Source organism: Chanodichthys erythropterus, chromosome 2, assembly GCF_024489055.1.
Source record: "Chanodichthys erythropterus isolate Z2021 chromosome 2, ASM2448905v1, whole genome shotgun sequence".
NCBI classification, from domain to species: Eukaryota; Metazoa; Chordata; class Actinopteri; order Cypriniformes; family Xenocyprididae; genus Chanodichthys; species Chanodichthys erythropterus.
Window position 1 is genome coordinate 38,969,423 of NC_090222.1, and position 19,795 is coordinate 38,989,217.

The 19,795-nt window shown below is 35.2% G+C and overlaps 1 protein-coding gene across 22 annotated transcripts in view; it reads left to right on the forward strand.

Annotated features, from left to right (window-relative positions):
- znf385d (zinc finger protein 385D) overlaps positions 1-16,917 on the forward strand; it is a 235,096-nt gene extending 218,179 nt beyond the window's left edge. For 20 of the 22 annotated variants that reach the window (XM_067412024.1, XM_067412043.1, XM_067412001.1 and 17 more), the window contains 4 exons: positions 4,215-4,499; positions 8,568-8,749; positions 10,276-10,377; positions 15,531-16,917. In XM_067412024.1, the coding sequence (XP_067268125.1) occupies positions 4,215-4,499; positions 8,568-8,749; positions 10,276-10,377; positions 15,531-15,755 (794 nt within the window). In that variant the 3' untranslated portion in view covers positions 15,756-16,917. The remainder of the gene's footprint in view (positions 1-4,214; positions 4,500-8,567; positions 8,750-10,275; positions 10,378-15,530) is intronic. The other 2 variants (XM_067412080.1, XM_067412089.1) reach the window with 2 other exon arrangements.
- The last annotated feature ends 2,878 nt before the right edge of the window (positions 16,918-19,795 follow it).

The following is a 19,795-nucleotide window of genomic DNA, read 5'->3' on the forward strand; positions in this document are numbered from 1 at the left end:
TTCATAATGGGGCGTAATCATTATAATTAGAGGGCTTAATCCAGCATCATGGTGAAAATGTAATCAGAACTCTAGGGAACTTTCTGGTTAGTCAGTATAATAATGAGGGTGGAAGGATTATAGAGACGTGCGCTTATTACTGCCTGTAATTAAAGAGCAGAGATTGGCAGAGCGATCAGGTGTATCAGCGGCTCTGGAGAGGAAGAGTGATAGAATGATGCTCTGAACGAGAAAATCTTCTTTGGGTTATTTGATTTATACACACACACACACACACACGTATTTATTGAGTTTGTCATGTTAGAAGCACTTGGGGATATGGGGAAAATTTCTACTTCTATTCACACCAAAGATGAATGAAATCTACTAAAATGCTTTTCATTTTTACAATTTTTGAGTTTAATATCTTATTTAATTTATTAATCCATACAGTGTTGAATACAGGGAATATTTAGACATTTTAGCCACATTAAAAAGGCATGAATTTAACAAAATATTGCATTATTTTAACATCGTTCTGGAAAAACTTGCGCACCATTATTTTATGACCTAATGCAATGACAATCAGGAGTTAAATGTGTCCGAACGTGTTGTTCCAAATATTTTTAGGGGTTTGCAGTATGATTAGAACTACATGAAATGACCCATCCCTCTTCTGTCGCCAAGACAGAGCAGATTGATCAAGGCCATTCTGGTCATTAATGGGGGACCATTGATCTCTTTGTCTTGTTCCTGCTTTCATGGTCTCTTTGTCTCTTTCTCCTTGTTTTGGCATACAGGTCACCGCACCAGGGCTATAGATCACCACCACACTGACAGACAATCAAAACAGCCTGTACTCTCACAAATTACTCTTTAATGACTTATTTTCACACACAAATGGTGCTCAGATTGATCACACATCGTAGTTTGGGCTGTGTCAAACTTCCTGTAGAGTCGGCTGGTTGTGATCCGAGCTTCCTGTCTGTAGAGGAAAATGAGGCTAATGCTCAGGTCAGCAGCGCCGCTCACCTCATTTACTCTTTATCTGTCTTTCAGGGTGAATCTCCCCTGAATGACTTTGTGGGCTTTTTGACATTAGCAGTAAATTGATTAATTGCTGTTTTAAATTGCCTCTTTATATGAATTAGATTCTTTTAAAGAGGTCATACTATGCTTTTGTAACTGCTCATCTTTCTTTAGTGTGTAATGTTGCTGTTTGAGCATGAAAAAGCTCTGCAAAGTCCCTCCAGCGGGAGTAATACTCTATATCAGTGTCACTGTCGCATAAAGAAACGCATATTGCGACCTGTGTAGTCTGCTTCACAAACAAATGACTCATTTGAACCTGTTATTTTTAATGAGTCAGTCAAAAAGACTCATTATTTTGGCTCTCTTCTGGTCTGAAATGTTATTTCAGACCATGTTGTATTTGTATAGTATATAATTATGACCATTTATCTGAAGAGTTTCCTCAAAAGTACCAAAATGAATCATTAGAGTCATTAAGTGGAATCTGATTCATAATTGGTTAAATTGCCTGTGATTCACACTCCTACTTAAAATAGAACAATTCTTTCCAGATGATGTGCTCTTTCATAAACATCTTAGCACCATATGTGTGTTTACTAAACTAGTGTTTTTGTTAACTAAAACTATATAAAAATGTTTTCAGTGACTAAAATAAAGCTGAAATAAAATAACATTAAATATAAATATAGATAAAATTATAAATATTGGCAACTAACTGACTGAAATAAGTACTAAAATTACTCAAATTACTAAAAAAATGTATTAAAGTTACATATATATATTGGACTGGTATATATATATATATATATATATATATATATATATATATATATATATATATATATATATATATATATATATATATATATACACTACCAGTCAAAAGTTTGGAAACATTACTATTACTAATTTTTTAATGCTCATTAAGGCTGCATTTATTTGAAAAAAAAAATACAGAAAAAACAATAATATTATTAAATATTATTACAATTTAAAATGATGGTTTTCTATTTTAATATAATTTCAAATATAATTTATTCCTGTGATCAAAGCTGAATTTTCAGCATCATTACTCCAGTCTTCAGTGTCACATGATCCTTCAGAAATCATTCTGAGATATAGATATACAGCTATGGAAAAAATTAAGAGACCACTTAACATTGATTTTTGAACTTGGAGTGGTCTCTTAATTTTTTCCATAGCTGTATATACACTCTAAAAAATGCTGGGTTGTTTCAACCCAAGTTTTGGTCAAAAATGGACAAACCCAACCATTGGGTTACATTTTTAAATGCATTTTTTAAACCAATGGTTGGGTTTGTCCATATTTGACCCAAATTTGGGTTGAAACAACCCAGCATTTTTTAGAGGGTATATTAAACTTAAACCAAAATGAGAACTGAATATATAAAAAATATTTTAAAAATAAAAGCTAATTACTATAATAGTATATAACCAATACTAAAATAACAGTGTTTGCTGAGATTTGTCAATCTTTTAATTCATACTCTCTATAAAATGCTGGGTTAAAACAATGCAAGTTGGGTTGAAAATGGACAAACCCAGCGATTGGGTTGTTTTAACCCAGTGGTTGGGTTAAATGTTTCCCTAACCTGCTGGGTAGTTTTATTTAAACCAAATATTGTTTAATGAAAAACACCTATTAAATCAAACCTATTAAAATGCTTATTAATAAATGTTCACCTTTTGATTATTATTGTTGATTATTATTGATTATTATTATTATTGACAACTTATTTTGGGTTCATTTCAAGCTAGACATATAGTCATTTTAAACAATAGTTGGGTTAAATTGGGCAAACATTTAACCCAACTGCTAGGTTTGTCCATTTTCAACCCAACTTGGGTTGTTTTTAACCCATTTTTCAGAGTATTTCAAATTGTTACATGTTGTAACATAATTAGTTGCCTTACTGGTTGACATCAGCTGGTTTGTTGTCGTTTTCTTCTTTCCAAACCCTCATCCGTAGAGCTTTGAGAAGAGCTCTTTTGGGTTGGTTTTGTCTTCGGTTGAGTCCCTGGCTCTTACTTCCAGTAGACTGAAGTGTCCGTGCAGCCGCTGCTGCAGATTTAATAGAAACTGGAGTGTAAATGAAGTTCTCAGTGCCGAGCCGTCATGGTCAATGATGCTTCTCTGCCGGGAGGAAAAAAATGCCTAATTTTGCCAGTCCACAGCTCAACAAGCTAATCTCCTTCAGCCAGCTGGTGAGCCTTTCAACGTGAATGAAGGACTCTGGGTGCATCATCAACACTACATGTTTATGGGGGTATAGGGTTAACTAACTGCTCTTAGTTGCTATGTCCATTCCTCTATTCCCTTACAGATGAAAAGAGCCCAAAGCGGAGCTCTGGGATAAATAAGAGACTCTACTTAACGGGTCACCAAAATAGAGCGACATAATTCAGTATCGATTGAGTCTCTGGGGTCTGAAATGAAGAGAGTGTCTGTGTTATTACTGTACAAAGAGTTCAGACCCCTCAGACATTGATCAGAGCACCCTGCCAAAGCCAGACCTCATCTGGGGAAAATCAGCCGCAGTTTATCTTAGTCTGCGCAATTAATTTCGATGTAATTTCATGGCGCCATCGATCTCAATATCTGACACAGTTATTTTCCAGCACAAATAAAGGAAGTCTTCAAAATCAAAGCGAGTACAACAGTGGAGGGGAAACTCAGAACGAGAGAGAGAGAGAGAGAGAGAGCCGTGCATTGATGCATTAATGTGCTTATGTATTATTAAATATGGCACCAGAGGAGCTTTTAGAGGTCGACAGGTCATCAGTGACATCAGCGTTTGTGTTTATGTGCGCCTGCTGCATATTTATTCATCCGAAACACAATCCAATACTCATCCATCCAGTGGAAAATATCATGTGTATATAATTAGAAATATCTGATTTGTGTTTGCTTCTCAATAGCATTCAGTGCAATGTGCTTCAGTTAGAAAACAAGTGTTTGTTTAGCACATATTTATTTTAGATTAAATATGGTAAAACGGTACTTTATCCAATGTTTTTTCTATTCATATTTGAAACGTGATGAATGCAAATTAAATTTTTAAATAATTTTATATGTACAGTAAATCCCCCAGATCTCAAGCATCTGTTGGATGTGCTGAACAAGTCCAAAGAAGTATAAACGATAAAGCATTGTCACATGATCCTTCACTTACCAATCACAGGTCATTTGTGTTTTACAGGTGGAAGTCCTGGTGCGCCCGTGGCCCCTTCATCGCCCTCTTCGGCCCCGGTGTCCGGCCCCAGCGCAGACCCCACAGAGCCAGAGTCTACCTCAGGGTCAGGAGGGGAGGACGGCCGCTCCATCACGCCCAACCCGCCTGAACCAGAGGAGAACGACACCGGAACCAATCCAGAGACAGAGGACGAGAAAGCCCTGCGTCTGCTCTACTGCTCTCTCTGCAAGGTGGCCGTCAACTCGGCGTCACAGCTCGACGCGCATAACAGCGGTGAGGAGCGCTTGGCATTGAGCGTTTCCAGAATTTACCAAGATCAGTTCTTACTCTCAGGCAGAAACTGTGTATCTTCCATATTTTGTCATTTTTATTAGTGCTTGTGACTCCATTGGCTCCTCAAACCTCCTCAAAACTCATAACTCCACCACGTCTCTATGCAATGCAAGGGTAAACAAAAAGAATAGCTACAGTAAACTTTATAATCTCTAAGTTGATGAAAACTTAACGCACTTACGGCCGTTCTAATGATAAAATATGTATATCTGACATTCGCTGGTCAAAAACCTCCTAACTCCATTTGAGTTTGTTTTCAGTAAAATGTTAATACACTGTAAAAAAAAAAATCCCAGTAAAATTTACGGTTAAAAAACGGCAGCTGTGGTTGCCAGAACTTTACCGTGAAAAATACAGTAGCAATGTAAAAAAAATCTGTTAAATTTACGGTATAATAACGTATTTCATTAACTGATATAATGTTAATTTACCAACCTAATGAAGTACTAATATCTGTTTTGTACCTTTATAATACACTGACAGTCACCAAACACAGTGGTGATGAGAGTCACATGATGAATCAAAGTTCATCACAAGCTGAGAAGGACAACACTAACATACAGAAGGTGCACACAGTGTCATTCACACACACACTAAACACCATCATGGTCACATGCATGAAATTTAAAAAATGCAATAAACATTAGATGTAACATAAAACCCTAATGTACATAACTGATTAGAAAAAAATGAGAAAAACTAAGAAGAAACAGAGTTATTTCAATGAAAATATAGGCCTATCAAATGCGAAGTGTCACGCAGGGAATTGTGGGGATGTCAATTTACGGTTTTTCACTGTATATTTAACAATGAATTGTTATTTTTCACTTAAAAAAACTGTGAATTTAATGGTAGTTTACCGTAAAATTATATTAAATGTACCGTTAGATCTATTACAGTCATTCACTGTATATAGTACGGAAACTTTCTGTAAACCAATTAACAGTTTTTCACTGCTGCATTTTTACAGTCTTTTACTGTTAAAATCACGGTCATTTTTTACAGTGTAATATTATGACTAGAGATGCACCGATACTAAATTTCTCCACCAATACCGCTATCTGATTATTGATAATGATGATAAATCATCATGAGAATGATAAATCTCTCCCAAATAATGCTGCAAACTCTCTCATTTGGTACATTAATATAATATTAAAGGTTAAAATTAAGAGCAAAGCCCAAACTATTATATTCATCTGCTATTTATTTTTAGATTACACTCAAAAACCGAAATGTTTGCACATAAGGTAGTGTTCATAAACGCTTGTCTTCATGGCAAATTTATTCAAACATATATAACAGTAAATAAGCTCTTTTCTAGTGTTTTATAGCTAGCTAATGAATTGTGAACATTGCATGACTTTCCTGAGGTAAATGCAGCGTTAAGTGACACATTGTTCACAAGCTGATTTATTGATAACTTTCTGCAGTTGAAACACTGATTGAATGATGACTTGAGACATGATACATATCTGTAAGTTGTTCTGTATCTTTCAACATACCCTCTGATGTTCATGCATGTTTTTTTCATGCTGTAACTTGTATTAAAGAGGAAAAAAAGACCCGCGCTACAGGTCTTTCAGGGATCTGTCACATCATATTTAAGAGCGTCAAAATGCCATTTATTGTATGAATTTTGTTATAAAATGGACAGAATTTTAAAGTTGAGACTTTGTTTCCTATCACAAGTAACTAAGCACAAAGCTCTTTGCGATTATCGGATGGGAGGTGCTCTGCAAATAATGTTTGATATAGGGGGAAACTGTGGACCTGGCAACCCTGGCTTGAAGTACAGGTGAAAAATAGAGCCTGCTTTTAAAGGGTTAGTTCACCCAAAAATGATAATTTTGTCATTAATTACTCTCCCTCATGTTGTTCCACACCCGTAAGACCTTCATTCATCTTCAGAACCCAAATTAAGATATTTTTGATGAAATCTGATGGCTCAGTGAGGCCTGCATTGACAGCAAGATAATTAACACTTTCAATGCCTAGAAAGCTACTAAAGATGTATTTAAAACAGTTCATGTGGTTAAACCTTAATATTGTAAAGTGATGAGAATACTTTTTGTGCGCCAAAAAAACAAAATAATGAATTTATTCAACAATATCTAGTGATGGACGATTTCAAAACACTGCTTCATGAAGCTTTACGAATCTTTTGTATTGAATCAGTGGTTGGGAACATGTGTTAAACTGCCAAAGTCACGTGATTTCAGTAAACAAGGCCTTTGTTATGTCATAAGTGTTTAGAAATTTCAATGGTTCACCACTGGGGGGCGTGACTTTGGCAGTTTGACACACGCTCTGAACCACTGATTCAATACAAAAGATTCGTAAAGCTTCATGAAGCAGTGTTTTGAAATCGCCCATCACTAGATATTGTTGAATAAATTCGTTATTTTGTTTTTTGGCGCACAAAAAGTATTCTCGTCGCTTCATAACATTAAGGTTGAACCACTGTAGTCACATGACCTGTTTTAAATACATCTTTAGTAGCATTCTGGGCATTGAAAGTGTAAATTATCTTGCTGTCAATGCAGGCCTCACTGAGCCATCGGATTTTATCAAAAAATATCTTAATTTGTGTTCTGAAGATGAATGAAGGTCTTATGGGTGTGGAACAACATGAGGGAGAGTAATTAATGACAGAATTTTCATTTTTGCTCAATTAAATTGCTATTTTTTTCAACTTGGCCTAAATTCCACATGAGAGATTTTCTTCACACACAGTACGAGTTTCAGTCTGATACATTTTTCTGCCCCCTTTTGATTGACAGGATAATCAGCCCTGATCATTGACTGTTTTAAAACAAGCCGATGGCCAATAGTGAAAATATTTGTTTTTATCAGCTGATACATCGGTGCATCTCTAATAATGACACATGCAAGTGTTTCACAATATTAACTTTATCAACAATGTTTAATTATTTAAGAAATACAGTGATTTATCCATTTCCTCAAAAGTAGTGGTTTTGGACATACAATTTTTCCAGACAATATAAAAAGTAACCGAAAGGTTTAAAACCCTCTTTGAAAAAGGCCCTTGTTTATATCTTTTATCATATTGTTGTTGCTGCTGTTTCATGAAAGCAATAAGACACTCAGTGATTTTATCATGAAATCCAAATAATGCACAGCTTCTTGTTACTTTAATAGAAACTGTGAGTCAAAGGGTTTAAAAAAAATCTAAGTACTACTAAAGTGCTGAAGCACTACATTACCCATAATCTTAAGCGAGATCCTGCATTTTAGTTATAGGATTTGGACGGTTGGGTAGTGGGGACATTCAAAAAATTGTCGGGTATTTTGCAAGAAATTAATACTTTTATTCAGTAAGGATGCATTAAATTAATCAAAAGTGACAGTAAATACATTTATAATGTTACAAAATATTCCTCAAAGTTTGTTGAGTAGTAGTGTTTTCCGATAAGAATAAAAAAGATTCAGTTATATCTGTTTTAGATGAGTACTTGATAACCTATTAAGTGCACAGACCTTTACTACCCATTTCTCCAGTTCTGAAACACTGTTTGCTTCAGATAAATGTTGTGATGTGGAGCTTCTTGATTTCAGTTCATGGTTTGGAACTTTTGAATGATTTTTTAAAACATGCTAATGGAGAATATGAATCATAAAAATACTTATGAAACCAAAGCCGGCGGTCACAGTGGCTGCTTTTTCTTCATTATTTGATCCAGTGGATCCATTTCGATTATTTAGTTTTTTTGTTAAAATTTGTTAAAACATGTGCATAATCTAATTTTTAGCTATTTTTAAGATTGATAAGAAACATAAATTCAGGCACATGTGTCTTTTGACTGCTAGTGTATACTTGGCACTAATGCATATAAACTACTGACAATAGTTGCACAAAAACATGAAATGGAAATGAGATGCATCATCAGGAAAGACCTCTTCCAGCCCTCACGGTTTTGTTTTCTCTGGCAAAGGTGTATCATTAAGATGATAAATGGTTTGAACCTGCCATGTTTTGTTCCTCAGGCACCAAGCACAAAACTATGCTGGAGGCTCGGAGCGGGATCGGCTCCATCAAATCCTTCCCGAGGACTGGGCTGAAGAGCAAGCTGGCTACTCCCACTAAAGCAGACACGGGCCTGCAGAACAAGACATTCCACTGTGAAACCTGCGACGTGCGCGTCAATTCAGAGACGCAGCTCAAGCAGGTGAGCGCTGAACGCTGCGTCCACGGCAGAAAGTGAAAACACACTGCCGGCATTATGTTGGCGGCATCATAGCAAAGGAAAGTCTGTTCACTCTGCAACACCTCCCACCAGCTCCTATCTATTTGAATCGGGAAATCTGAAAAGTTACTGACATGAACTGCCCCATAAATGTAGTTTTTTATGCTCAAATAGCATTTAAAAAAGCGTATACTTCAGGCTGGGCCAGCCATTGTGCATGTGCAGCCATAAGCGCACGTCTCACATCATGGACTGTTTTTATAAAGCGCAACAGTCGGGTTCAAGAAAGTAAAAACTTTTTACATTTTAATGATAACTTATAAACCTTTAAAGACTGTGAGCTACGAGGTTTTTAATAGATGGCATTTGCTTCTGTTGAAGGCGTCAGCCAACTTAGTTTTAAAGTAATCGTGTTTAACCATGGAATTCCTGGTGAAAAACTACATTACCCATGATGCTGCGGAAAATTCTACCAATCAGAGTCGAAACAAGGAAAACATGGCAAAAGATCTCTTTAGCTCCGCCCACTCACGTGAAGCACTGTGAATGATGTTATATGTCAAAATAAATACTTGAAATATATGCAAATATTTGCAATGACCTTAAAAAATACTGTTAAATACTGTATATATATATATATATATATATATATATATATATATATATATATATATATATTCAATGATAATCGTGATTATCGTGTACAAAATAAGAGTCTGTGTTTACGTAAAATATGTGTGTTTGTTTTGTGTATAGTTATTATGTATATATAAATAAACATACATTCATGTATATATTTAATAAAAAAAAAATATATATATATATATATATATATATATATATATATATATATATATATATATATATATAGTAGTTTATATTTCTCCATATTTGATTCGATTATGCTGTTCGCAATGCTTCATGGGATTGTAGTTCTTTCCTCTTATACATGCTTTAAAGCAGTGGTTAATGTTAGTATACAGGGTTTATTCTATAGAGATGCTAACATAATTCAGATTTTTTATTATTATGTTAATTATTATATTATAACTATAATGCTAAATTATTTAGAATTTTTTTTTGAACTTTTTATTTATGTTTTTAATTATTTTGAATTTTAATGTTAATGTACTACACACACACACACACACACACACACACACACACACACACACATATATATATATATATATTAAATAATGTTAAATATTTTATGGTTGGTGGGTAAAAATTAATCAGATAAATAAATTAAATAATAATAATAATAGCTGTCTACTGCTTTGTAGTGAAACTCTTAAGTCTTGTATCTCATTGGTTGATGAATTTTTTTTGCCCAGAAAAAAAACTGTCAACCTACTTGACAGAGAACTAAAATATTAATTCATTCAAAAATCTGCAGTGAAAAATTGTTTAATTTGGTCTGAAAACATTAAACGCTGTTAGAGAATCTGTGAACTGTGTCTGTCAGCTCATCACATCTGTGTCATTTTCTGTGTTTTTATCCTCAGCACATCAGCAGCAGACGCCATAAAGACAGAGCTGCAGGGAAACCAGCCAAACCCAAGTTCAGTCCTTACACCAAAACCCAAAGAGGACCCACCAAACAGACAGTAGGTTCCTGCTTTGCACCACGGGCGGCACTAAATGCAATTGCAATCTGTTTGTTTGAGTGGTCCAGAGGTGTAAAGAGGACCTGAAATCCATACTTGAGTAAAAGGAGCGATAACTTATTGTCACCAATTCCAATATGACCTGAGTAAAAGTCTTAGAGTATCTGATTTTAACAGTAATCAAGCATTTTACTCAAACTGAATGTAGGCTCAAAGTCCTTAATTCCAGCGATCACATGTTTATTTTCTAAAATCAAAATAAAACTGAACGCCTCAATATTGCAATAAATCAAGGTCGAGCCTCTTAAACGTCTACAAACACTCAAGTCTCAGTTAAGATTAGTTTAAAACACACTATATGTGAAGCGCCACATCTTTTAAAATAAGAAAACATTTCAGAATCCTCCATTATAATGCATTACAATTGTCGCAAATCCTTGTTTATGTGCATAAAGACTAGTCTGTAAGACTGGACATTTTAATATTAGTGCTCATAGGTTACATGCCAGATATATCATCTTTTAAGCTTAATTTATGACTCTGGATAATCTGGATTTTTTTAGAGATAGATAGAGATCATAGAGACCCCACGATTCTAAAAAAACAAAATAACAGGTAACTTACTTGAAGCTCTGTTATAAATTAGTCTATTTATAAATGTCTAAAATGTTATAAATGATTCTATAAAAAAATATTAATTCAAATGATTTCATTATGTAAAAATTTTTGAAGTTAATAAATGAAGACTTGTTTCGTCCAGAGTTTTTGAACGAATCCCATACAAATAACCATCACTGGTCGCCACCTACTGGAGTAACAGTGTAATAGATACAATCTTTTTTTAAAGCGTAACATTACTTAAAAAGGTCATTTACTAATTTTGCGCAGCTGCCGCAACATCGGTGTTTATATCCGGATTGTAAACTTTTATCCCAATATTTTAGTTATTATTTGATGTTTGCAACAGAAATAGCAATACGGTGTAGATGAAAAGACTCTTGTTTCGAACAAGCTTACGTGAATAAGATCATGTGTGTTTGAATAGAGATTGATCTTTTAATGATTAATTGTGCATACATATGGGACTATAGCCTATATGTTTTTGTATGTCATAGTGTCACATGATCCTTCAGAAACCATTCTGATTTGCTGCTCAAGACAACAGATTAATATTTTTGCATAATTTCCTAAGTAATTGCTTAATTTCTTGTTTTAAAAAAAAGTCTTACTGACCCCCAACATTTGAACGGTGGTGAATAATATTGTCTCTTCAACACCCATTTAACTAGAAATAGACATTTCAGAGGCAGAGGAAGTCATTACATTTTGATGAACGATTATCAAAACAATTTTTTCCTTTCGAATAACACGCCCTGATGAATTGTACACATCAAGACCATTTATTAAAGTGATATTTCACCCAAAAGTGCTGTCATTGTTTACTAGCCCTCATGTTGTTCCAAACCCATATGCTGTTATTTTTTACAATTTGTTCCATGTAGCAACAGCTCATAGTGACCACATCTGTTAAACTCAACGTGAACACAAATGAGATTTCAAATATTTTTAGTCTGTTCCTCACACAGATATGACTTCAGAAGACTCATGTGTACTACTGTTGTGGCACTTGTGGTCACTGTGATCTGTTGTTGTATTGAAACACAGAAAAGAACAACTGCATACGAGTTTGGAACAACATGAACATAGTAAACTGTCGCTTAGATCGCTTCATGTAGGCACTTCACTGTAAAATACAACCCATTTGACTACAGATTTTACTAGTGAGATTTTACTTATAAAAAGACGGAAAGGAGGATTTTAAATATTTTGAAATATTGTTCACTATTTTACTAAAACTATAACTATAATAATCTATTCTTGCTAATCCCTCGCCATGAGTTACAGCCCATGTAACCATTTTTGTATTCTTTCATGCTAGAGTTGTACAAACGAGGGTACTTTCTAACCTTTTCACACAATCTTTCGTCGATTGTCGCTGTAGCTTGCATGCGTTCCGCAGTTTTTCTTTGACTACCTTGTGAATCACGGTTGCCACCTTGTGGATAAACTAATTACTGCAAAAAAAAATTGAATGCGCATATGTGACCTGTGCGTACAACGGTGTTAATTTCGTTGATGAATAATTTTCGTCATAATTTTCATCAACGACATAAAAATGTGTTTTGAATGACTAAAAAATCTACTCCAATTTTCGCCAACGAATAAAAACGAGACGAAAATGAAAGAGAGGGACGATTTGGGAAGATATCCAGTCAGGATTGCTGTCCTATGTGGAAGATGCGCACATTTGAAGTGTAACGTGCTGATCTTACCGCGGGGAAACTTGGCGCTGTTGCGCCCTCTACAGGCTCATCTCTACAGCACCACTTCAGACTGCTTCGCAATTAATGAATAGCGCAAATTTATGCCATGCAAATGCTTATGAGCTAATGTTGATGAATTATGACAATGTTTACTACGCGATGTTTATATGGTAATATGTTTTAGACGGTTGTAAGAATGCATATTTTATCACCCTCATGATCAGCCTGCTACAGACATTTCAGAATAAGAGTCACGGTGTTTTTTTGGGATGGTATATAATTAGTATTTAATTAATTAATTTAATTTCTGTTTTATTCATAGTAAACTACTGTATCTTCTGTCACAGGAAAGAAAGACTAAGAACATTATTTGACACATTATTCAGTAGCCTATAGTTAACTGAACCTAAAACCAAAGCAATCTTCATTACTTGAAATAAACCTTAAATGAAATAAAAAATAAATATATAAAAAATGTAAACTTATTTTATTTCATGTACTTTCTAAGCTTTAGCTTAACCTGAGGTATTAAAATAACAAACAGAAATAAAAACTTATAGACATTTAAAAGCAAAAACTAAAAGACATAAACACACTAAAAATTACAAAAACTTTTAACTAAAATTACAATGAAAGCAGAAAAACTAAAAATCAAATCTAAAAATAAAAAATGTAATCAAAAACTATAATAGTACCTCAATAATAAGGGTATCAATCCCTGAAAAGTACTGAATTTTGCTCTTTCGTGTCGTTTTGCACTTGAACGGTCAAAAACCGTCTGCTTTGGCGAGCAAAGTACAATTGGGTGAATATAAACAGTTTGGAGAATATTAGATGTATATCAGTGTGTATTGTTAGTGAAATGATTACTTAATGCATTACAATTGAACTACATTAGATTTTAGTCAACTAAATTTGCTGTAGATTTATTCGACTAAAATCTCATGATATTCAGTTGACTAAAACTAAAACAATTTCCCAAGACTAAAATATGACTAAAACTAAATGGCATTTTAGTCAAAAGACTATGACTAAAACTAAATAAAAATTTGTTGTCAAAATTAACACTGGCGTACAAAATATGCGCGGTTACAAAAATCGGGCGGTGAGCGTACGGTACAAGATGACCAAAGTCGCATCTCGCGCACTGACCCTCACACACACGTAAAAAGTGAAGTATACTTTGGGCTTAACTCTTTCCCTGCCATTGACAAGTTTTTCCACCAATCCATGTTTTCATTGTTATACAGTATGGGGGCGCTATTACGCATCTTCTGAAAGAGTACAGAATCTCCGGATCAAAACACAGGAAAAGAAGAAGCAGAAACAAGCGATAGAAGCATTGCTTATGAACGTAGAATAACGCAATCATCCAACAGCACATAAATCAAAACTGCCTAACTTCACTTAGTGAAATGTCGAACCCAGAAAGAGGAAACGACTGTGAGGCTTTGGAGTGTTGATGGACTCGATCTACTCCATCTATATAATTTAATAAATTAACCACAAACACACATTAACACATTAACAAACACACCCGTCTTCATTGCTCCGCCTCCAAAACTCACACTCCAATCCCAACCACAAATAAAGCACAGATGATGAACGAACGACAAGGAAGCACAAAAAATTAACATGCAAACAAGAGCTCTAGACAATCAAAACCCAGTGTTACTCACATGATAAGGAATCAAAGCAGCCTCTGTGTCTGTTTTAAGGCCTTCCCTCTTAGCTCTCTCCAGCGCTGGAAAGCTTTTCTAATATAAACGAGAATCCTAAAGCGCTTGCCCAGTCATAAACCGTCATTCCAGTGATATTCTTTTGAGCTCATTTGTATTGTGTCCGATCTCTCCATTATTTTCAAATCTCACTCTTGCTCGTTCTCTCTTCTCGATCGTCATACGCCCCCTAACGCTGTTTGCTTAGACATTTGTTGTTGGTGTCGGCCTGACTAACTTCCAAACATTGTTGTTGAAAAAATGCATACCCCACCTTAAATAAAAAAGAATGCATGAAGCTAGATTAAAATGGTTCTGTTCTTTCTTTTGAGATAGTGTATGTTCAGATATTCAGACAACAAAATGTTTTGGGGGACATGAAGTTTTTGTGAAAATTATCTAAAATGCTGGTGCTGACTGGGAACTTTAAAAAAACACTGGTGGTGAAAGAGTCAGTACTAAAAAAAAGAAAAGAGAAGTGCAATTCCATTTAATAAATAAAAATATTATATTTTATTTTTATTTTAATCATTATAATGCTAATTTATCAAGTGATTGTTCTTATATTATACAGTCGTGCTCAAAAGTTTACATACCCCTTGCAGAATCTGCAAAAATGTTAATGATTTTAACCAAATAAAAGGGATCATACAATATGCATGTTATTTTTTTATTCAGTACTGTCCTGAATAAGCTATTTCACATAAGAGATGTTTACATATAGTTTAAATGACAAAAAAAATAGCTGAATTTATAAAAATGAACCCGTTCAAAAGTACATACCCTGATCCAAAATCCTTCAGAAATCATTCTAATATACTTAAAAAAAAATCTAATTATTAATGAAAACAGTTTTTTTTTTTTCATTTTCATTGCTTATAATTTTTATGGAAACAAATAATAACAATAATAAATAATTGAAATATTGAAAGATACTAATATTTTTATTCAGCGAGGACAAATTAAATTGATCAAAAGTGACATTTATATTAACTATTAAATTCTAAGCAGCAGAGATTTCAACATTGATATTAATAAGAACAATTAATAATGGATTTGAACTTTTGACTGGGAGTGTATAATATATAATAATTACAAATTCTCTATCCAGCAGGTGAAGATGGCAGTCGGTAAAGATCTCTGCCCACCGCTGACGACCAGAATAATGCCGTCCCACCTGGCAGCTGTGGCCGCCGCCGTTGGCTCCGCCTTTCAGCTGCGTGCCTGCCATAACCCCGCCCTCTTTCAGACTCAGTCCCTCCCCACTGCGCTGCTCCGCCCTGCTCCGGGGCCAATCAGGACTGCTCACACACCTGTACTGTTTGCCCCTTATTGACCTTTGAACTCTGATCATTAACCCCCATCACCTCACACTGGGCACACAGCCCAGATCTAATGCGCAGTATCGCAATAATTTAAAAACAAAACACAAACCAGGTAACTATGCATCGTCATTTACATATGACACACTGATGTTAAGCTATAAATGTACCGGTGAAGATTTGATTTTTGATGATATTTCATCATCTTCATCATTGCTTATGAGTACAAGATTGATTTGTAAATTTAAGGTGAGTTTGGGAACATGAAAAGTTGTATTTCTCTGCTGTTTTGCACTTTAAGCTTTTCTGTTGTTGATTTCAGTGCTTTAGACGACTACATCTCTTCCTGTTCCAGCTGTTGTTGTGCTGTAACCTGGTCTTCAGTGCTTAATTTGTCAGCGGTCCCTTCTCACATTTCCAGGATTCTCAGCAGTGGAAGTCATCCGAGTGTTACAAAAGAGAGGAAAAAATATTGAGAGATGGATTAAGTTGTTTAGAAGAGAAAAAGATGTCAAATTTGCCATAATTTCCACAGCACTCATGCAGCAGCGATAAATAGTTTACGGTCTTCAATGCCAAGGTATTATAACATAATATTGTTTAAAAATTAAAATAAAAAAATAAATTTAAAAAAAACCTGAAAAGGGTCCATTAAGAAATCACAGAATGATGGATTTGGCAGGTTTTGGACTTTAGAAGTTTCAGCCAATCATCTGAGCTGTAAATAACCATGTGACTGAGAATGCTAGAGCAGGAAAACAATATTATCTAATTCTGATTGGCTGCTAACGTCAAAGACAGAAAAAGGAAAAAGTCAGTCTCACACTTTTTTAAAAAACTGATCACTAAAATAGATTACAGTCCAAGTCAGATTTTTCCGATACAAATTAAGCCCTGTTGTACCAGTTTGTGAGTGTGTGTGCAGCAGAAGGTGAGGGAAAGATAAGTGGGTGATTTCCGAAGTAAAATGCTGCTGATTCATGTCAAAGCAAGGTTAAAAAATATAGCGGGATGTTTGCAAAACAGATGAATATGTAAATTTGTAGGAGTGTGTTTGCGCGTGTGTGCGTGTATGTAACGGGTTTTTCCACCTGAAGCCGTCCCTGGAAACATCTCATGAATATTACATGAGCTACTGGGGCCACAATGCTTGTCTGTCTCTTCTTGCAATGTGAAAACCGATAAACAGTTTCAAATAAAGAATCCTGCTTTGTTAACTTGCTTGTTTGTAATAATGAATTCACTTTCACTGAAATCAAAATGTAAGTTTTTTAGCTTTTATGAATATGTTTGCGTTTCTGAATAAGCTGGTCGTGTGTTCCAAAACAATGACAAAATTTGGAGATATAAGCGTTCAAAACAGACAGTCATCGTCGGACATTTGGTGCGTGAACTTGGGGTACGTCAGTCAACCTCAGCGAGACTTCCAATATGTCGACGCAGCTTGATTCCAATTAATATTCAGATTTCAAATTTATTTGCATAGCGCTTTTCACAATACATATCGTTTCAAAGCTCCTTTACAGAAATTGCATGTCAACATTACAATTTAGAGTAATCTGTTATCAGAGGTGACCAGAATCATGTAGCCTAATTTCAAAAATGTATATACAAATAACACAGTTAGCTAACACTGTATTAATTTAAGTTACACAGCAAAATCCCCAGAGTTAAATCAACTCTGCTCAGATTACATATGGTCCCTCTCTATATAGTGTTAAAGTAACACTTAAGTAGAATGAGATAATTAAATTATGATTGAGCATTAGTGATGAACACCTGCTGTTAACAAGCAGAATCACTGAAGAGAATGTAATAAGTACAAATGACTTCCAGCCACAGCCTTAGATGAAATCAGCTGAAGATAAAAGACCTGAATAAACAACTCCACAAACAGCAAATTATCTCTTTAACTTTAACTCTGCTTCTTTGTAGAGAGGGACCACATGTTCTCAGAATTTATTTAACTCTGGGGATTTTGCTGTGTAGAAACATTGAGCTCATGAAAGTAGGCAAATGAATACATGTTAACAATGATTAGGATATATAGAATAAATCTGGAATGTTTGCATCATCTGAAGTCCTCGCAGGTCCTCATGTGAACGTAAAAACAAACTTTAACATTGTTTTTGCTTTTCATTAGCTATTTTTATGTCATATGTATTCTGTTTTGCCATAATTGTCACAAAAACATGATATGCTCTCATTGTGTCATCTTGTGGTCAACATGTGAACGTGACGTATGAGTGACTGGAACTCATTGAGGTCTGAAGTGGGACGTTTAATTCGAGATATTCCCAGTCTGGAAGGCAGCATTACAATCTCTTACTTCTGCTAAAATGGATCATGGATTTTCATGACATCATCGCGGACTTCAGCTTCTTATCAAATCTTCTGTGCTCTCTAGAATCTGAAGTCCCGCCCCCTCCTACACTATAAACAGATGCTGAAGCTGCGGCTGAAATCGGTCATTTGTTCACACATTTACTAGTTTATATATGGTGAGTGGCACATAGTGCACTATATAGGGGATAGGGAACGATTCGGACTGAGTAAATATGCTTTCCATTTACACAAATGATGTCCGTTTTCACGTTAGTGTCACGTGAACCGCTGCAGCGCGAGCACAGTCTTCTCCGGTTCAGAGACAAGAGAGCACAGAGCGGATCATACATGCTAAACAGACCACAAATCATTCGGACAATCTGGAGGAGAAACGGTTAGAGATTAGGAGGAAAATTGGTTTTACGAGCTCAACGGCTCTGGCTGAGCTGTGATCTAGTCGAAACACTATTGGCTAGTTTGAAAGAGCTTCTACATATATCCCGCCGGCCCGGGTGTGCCTCATACGTCCTGAAAACTGAAGCTGCGGGCTTTTTGATCGCCCCCTGGTGGCTGGATGCAGTACAGGTCATAAATCTCGCCCTATCCATTCAAACAAATGGGACTTGAGTCAAAATATCAAAATAAATTACGCTTCAAATAAAATTTTCAGAAAGATGGCTTTGGTCATTTAAGGTAGCTGTTATCAGGCTGATATATATTTTCAATTGTTTGTTTTTGTGATAAGTTTGATTTTAGCTAGCAATAGAAAGGGGGCGTGTCGTCATGGTTGACAGTTGATTGACAGCTTCTCTGAGGACTGTCAGAGCTTCGAGAGGAGATTGAAGATATATAACTATTAATTTTCGGTTCTGTGTTATTTCACACCGACAAAATGAGTTGTTCAGCAGTAAACTGTACTACTGAACTGACCTACAGGATCTGACAGATATCTGAGCTTTTCTCTGTAACGTTAAATGTGGGCTTCATAAGCTAATTAATAAATGTTTATTAGCTAAGATAACACGCCTAACGTTAGCCATGACGGGAAAAAGCAGGTGATCGTCATCTGGAAGTTACTAATTATTTTTATGGATATAAAATAATAATTAGCAGGAAAAAAACGAATGATAGCCTACTCTAATTACAGCAATCGATCGCCTGTAACGTTAGTTGAACTTGATTTAAAATGATTGGACCGTTTCTGACGATTTAGAGTTGTTTCTAGTGGCATATTATATTGAGTTTATCTACTGAATTTGCTGTTTCAAAAATATTATTGCTCTAGAAACAGAACAGCCTATTATTTTATAGGTAGAATTTTAAATTGGGTTTAATTTATATAGTCTATTTAAAATACATGAATGATGACGCAGTCGTCTGAGCGGATTGATACCGCGACTCCACCTCCAACTCCACTGACGATTCCTTCTGCACATGCCCAGGCTCCAAAATGACGTTTTTGCTTAACATGTCAGCGCCCATCGTCGTACAGTTTACCTTCAGTTCATTACAATGGAAGGAAACGGCGTCGCATCGTCCATCTTTTTTTACAGTCTATGATCCTGCGCTGCCTTCCCGTTTCCAAGGTCTGTACACAAAATTTATTTATACTTTTACTCAGCAAGGATGCATTAAATTGATCAAAAGTGACAGTAAAAATGTATAATGTTACAAAAAATTTTATTTCAAATAAATGCTATTCTGTAGAACTTTCTTTTCACCAAAGAAT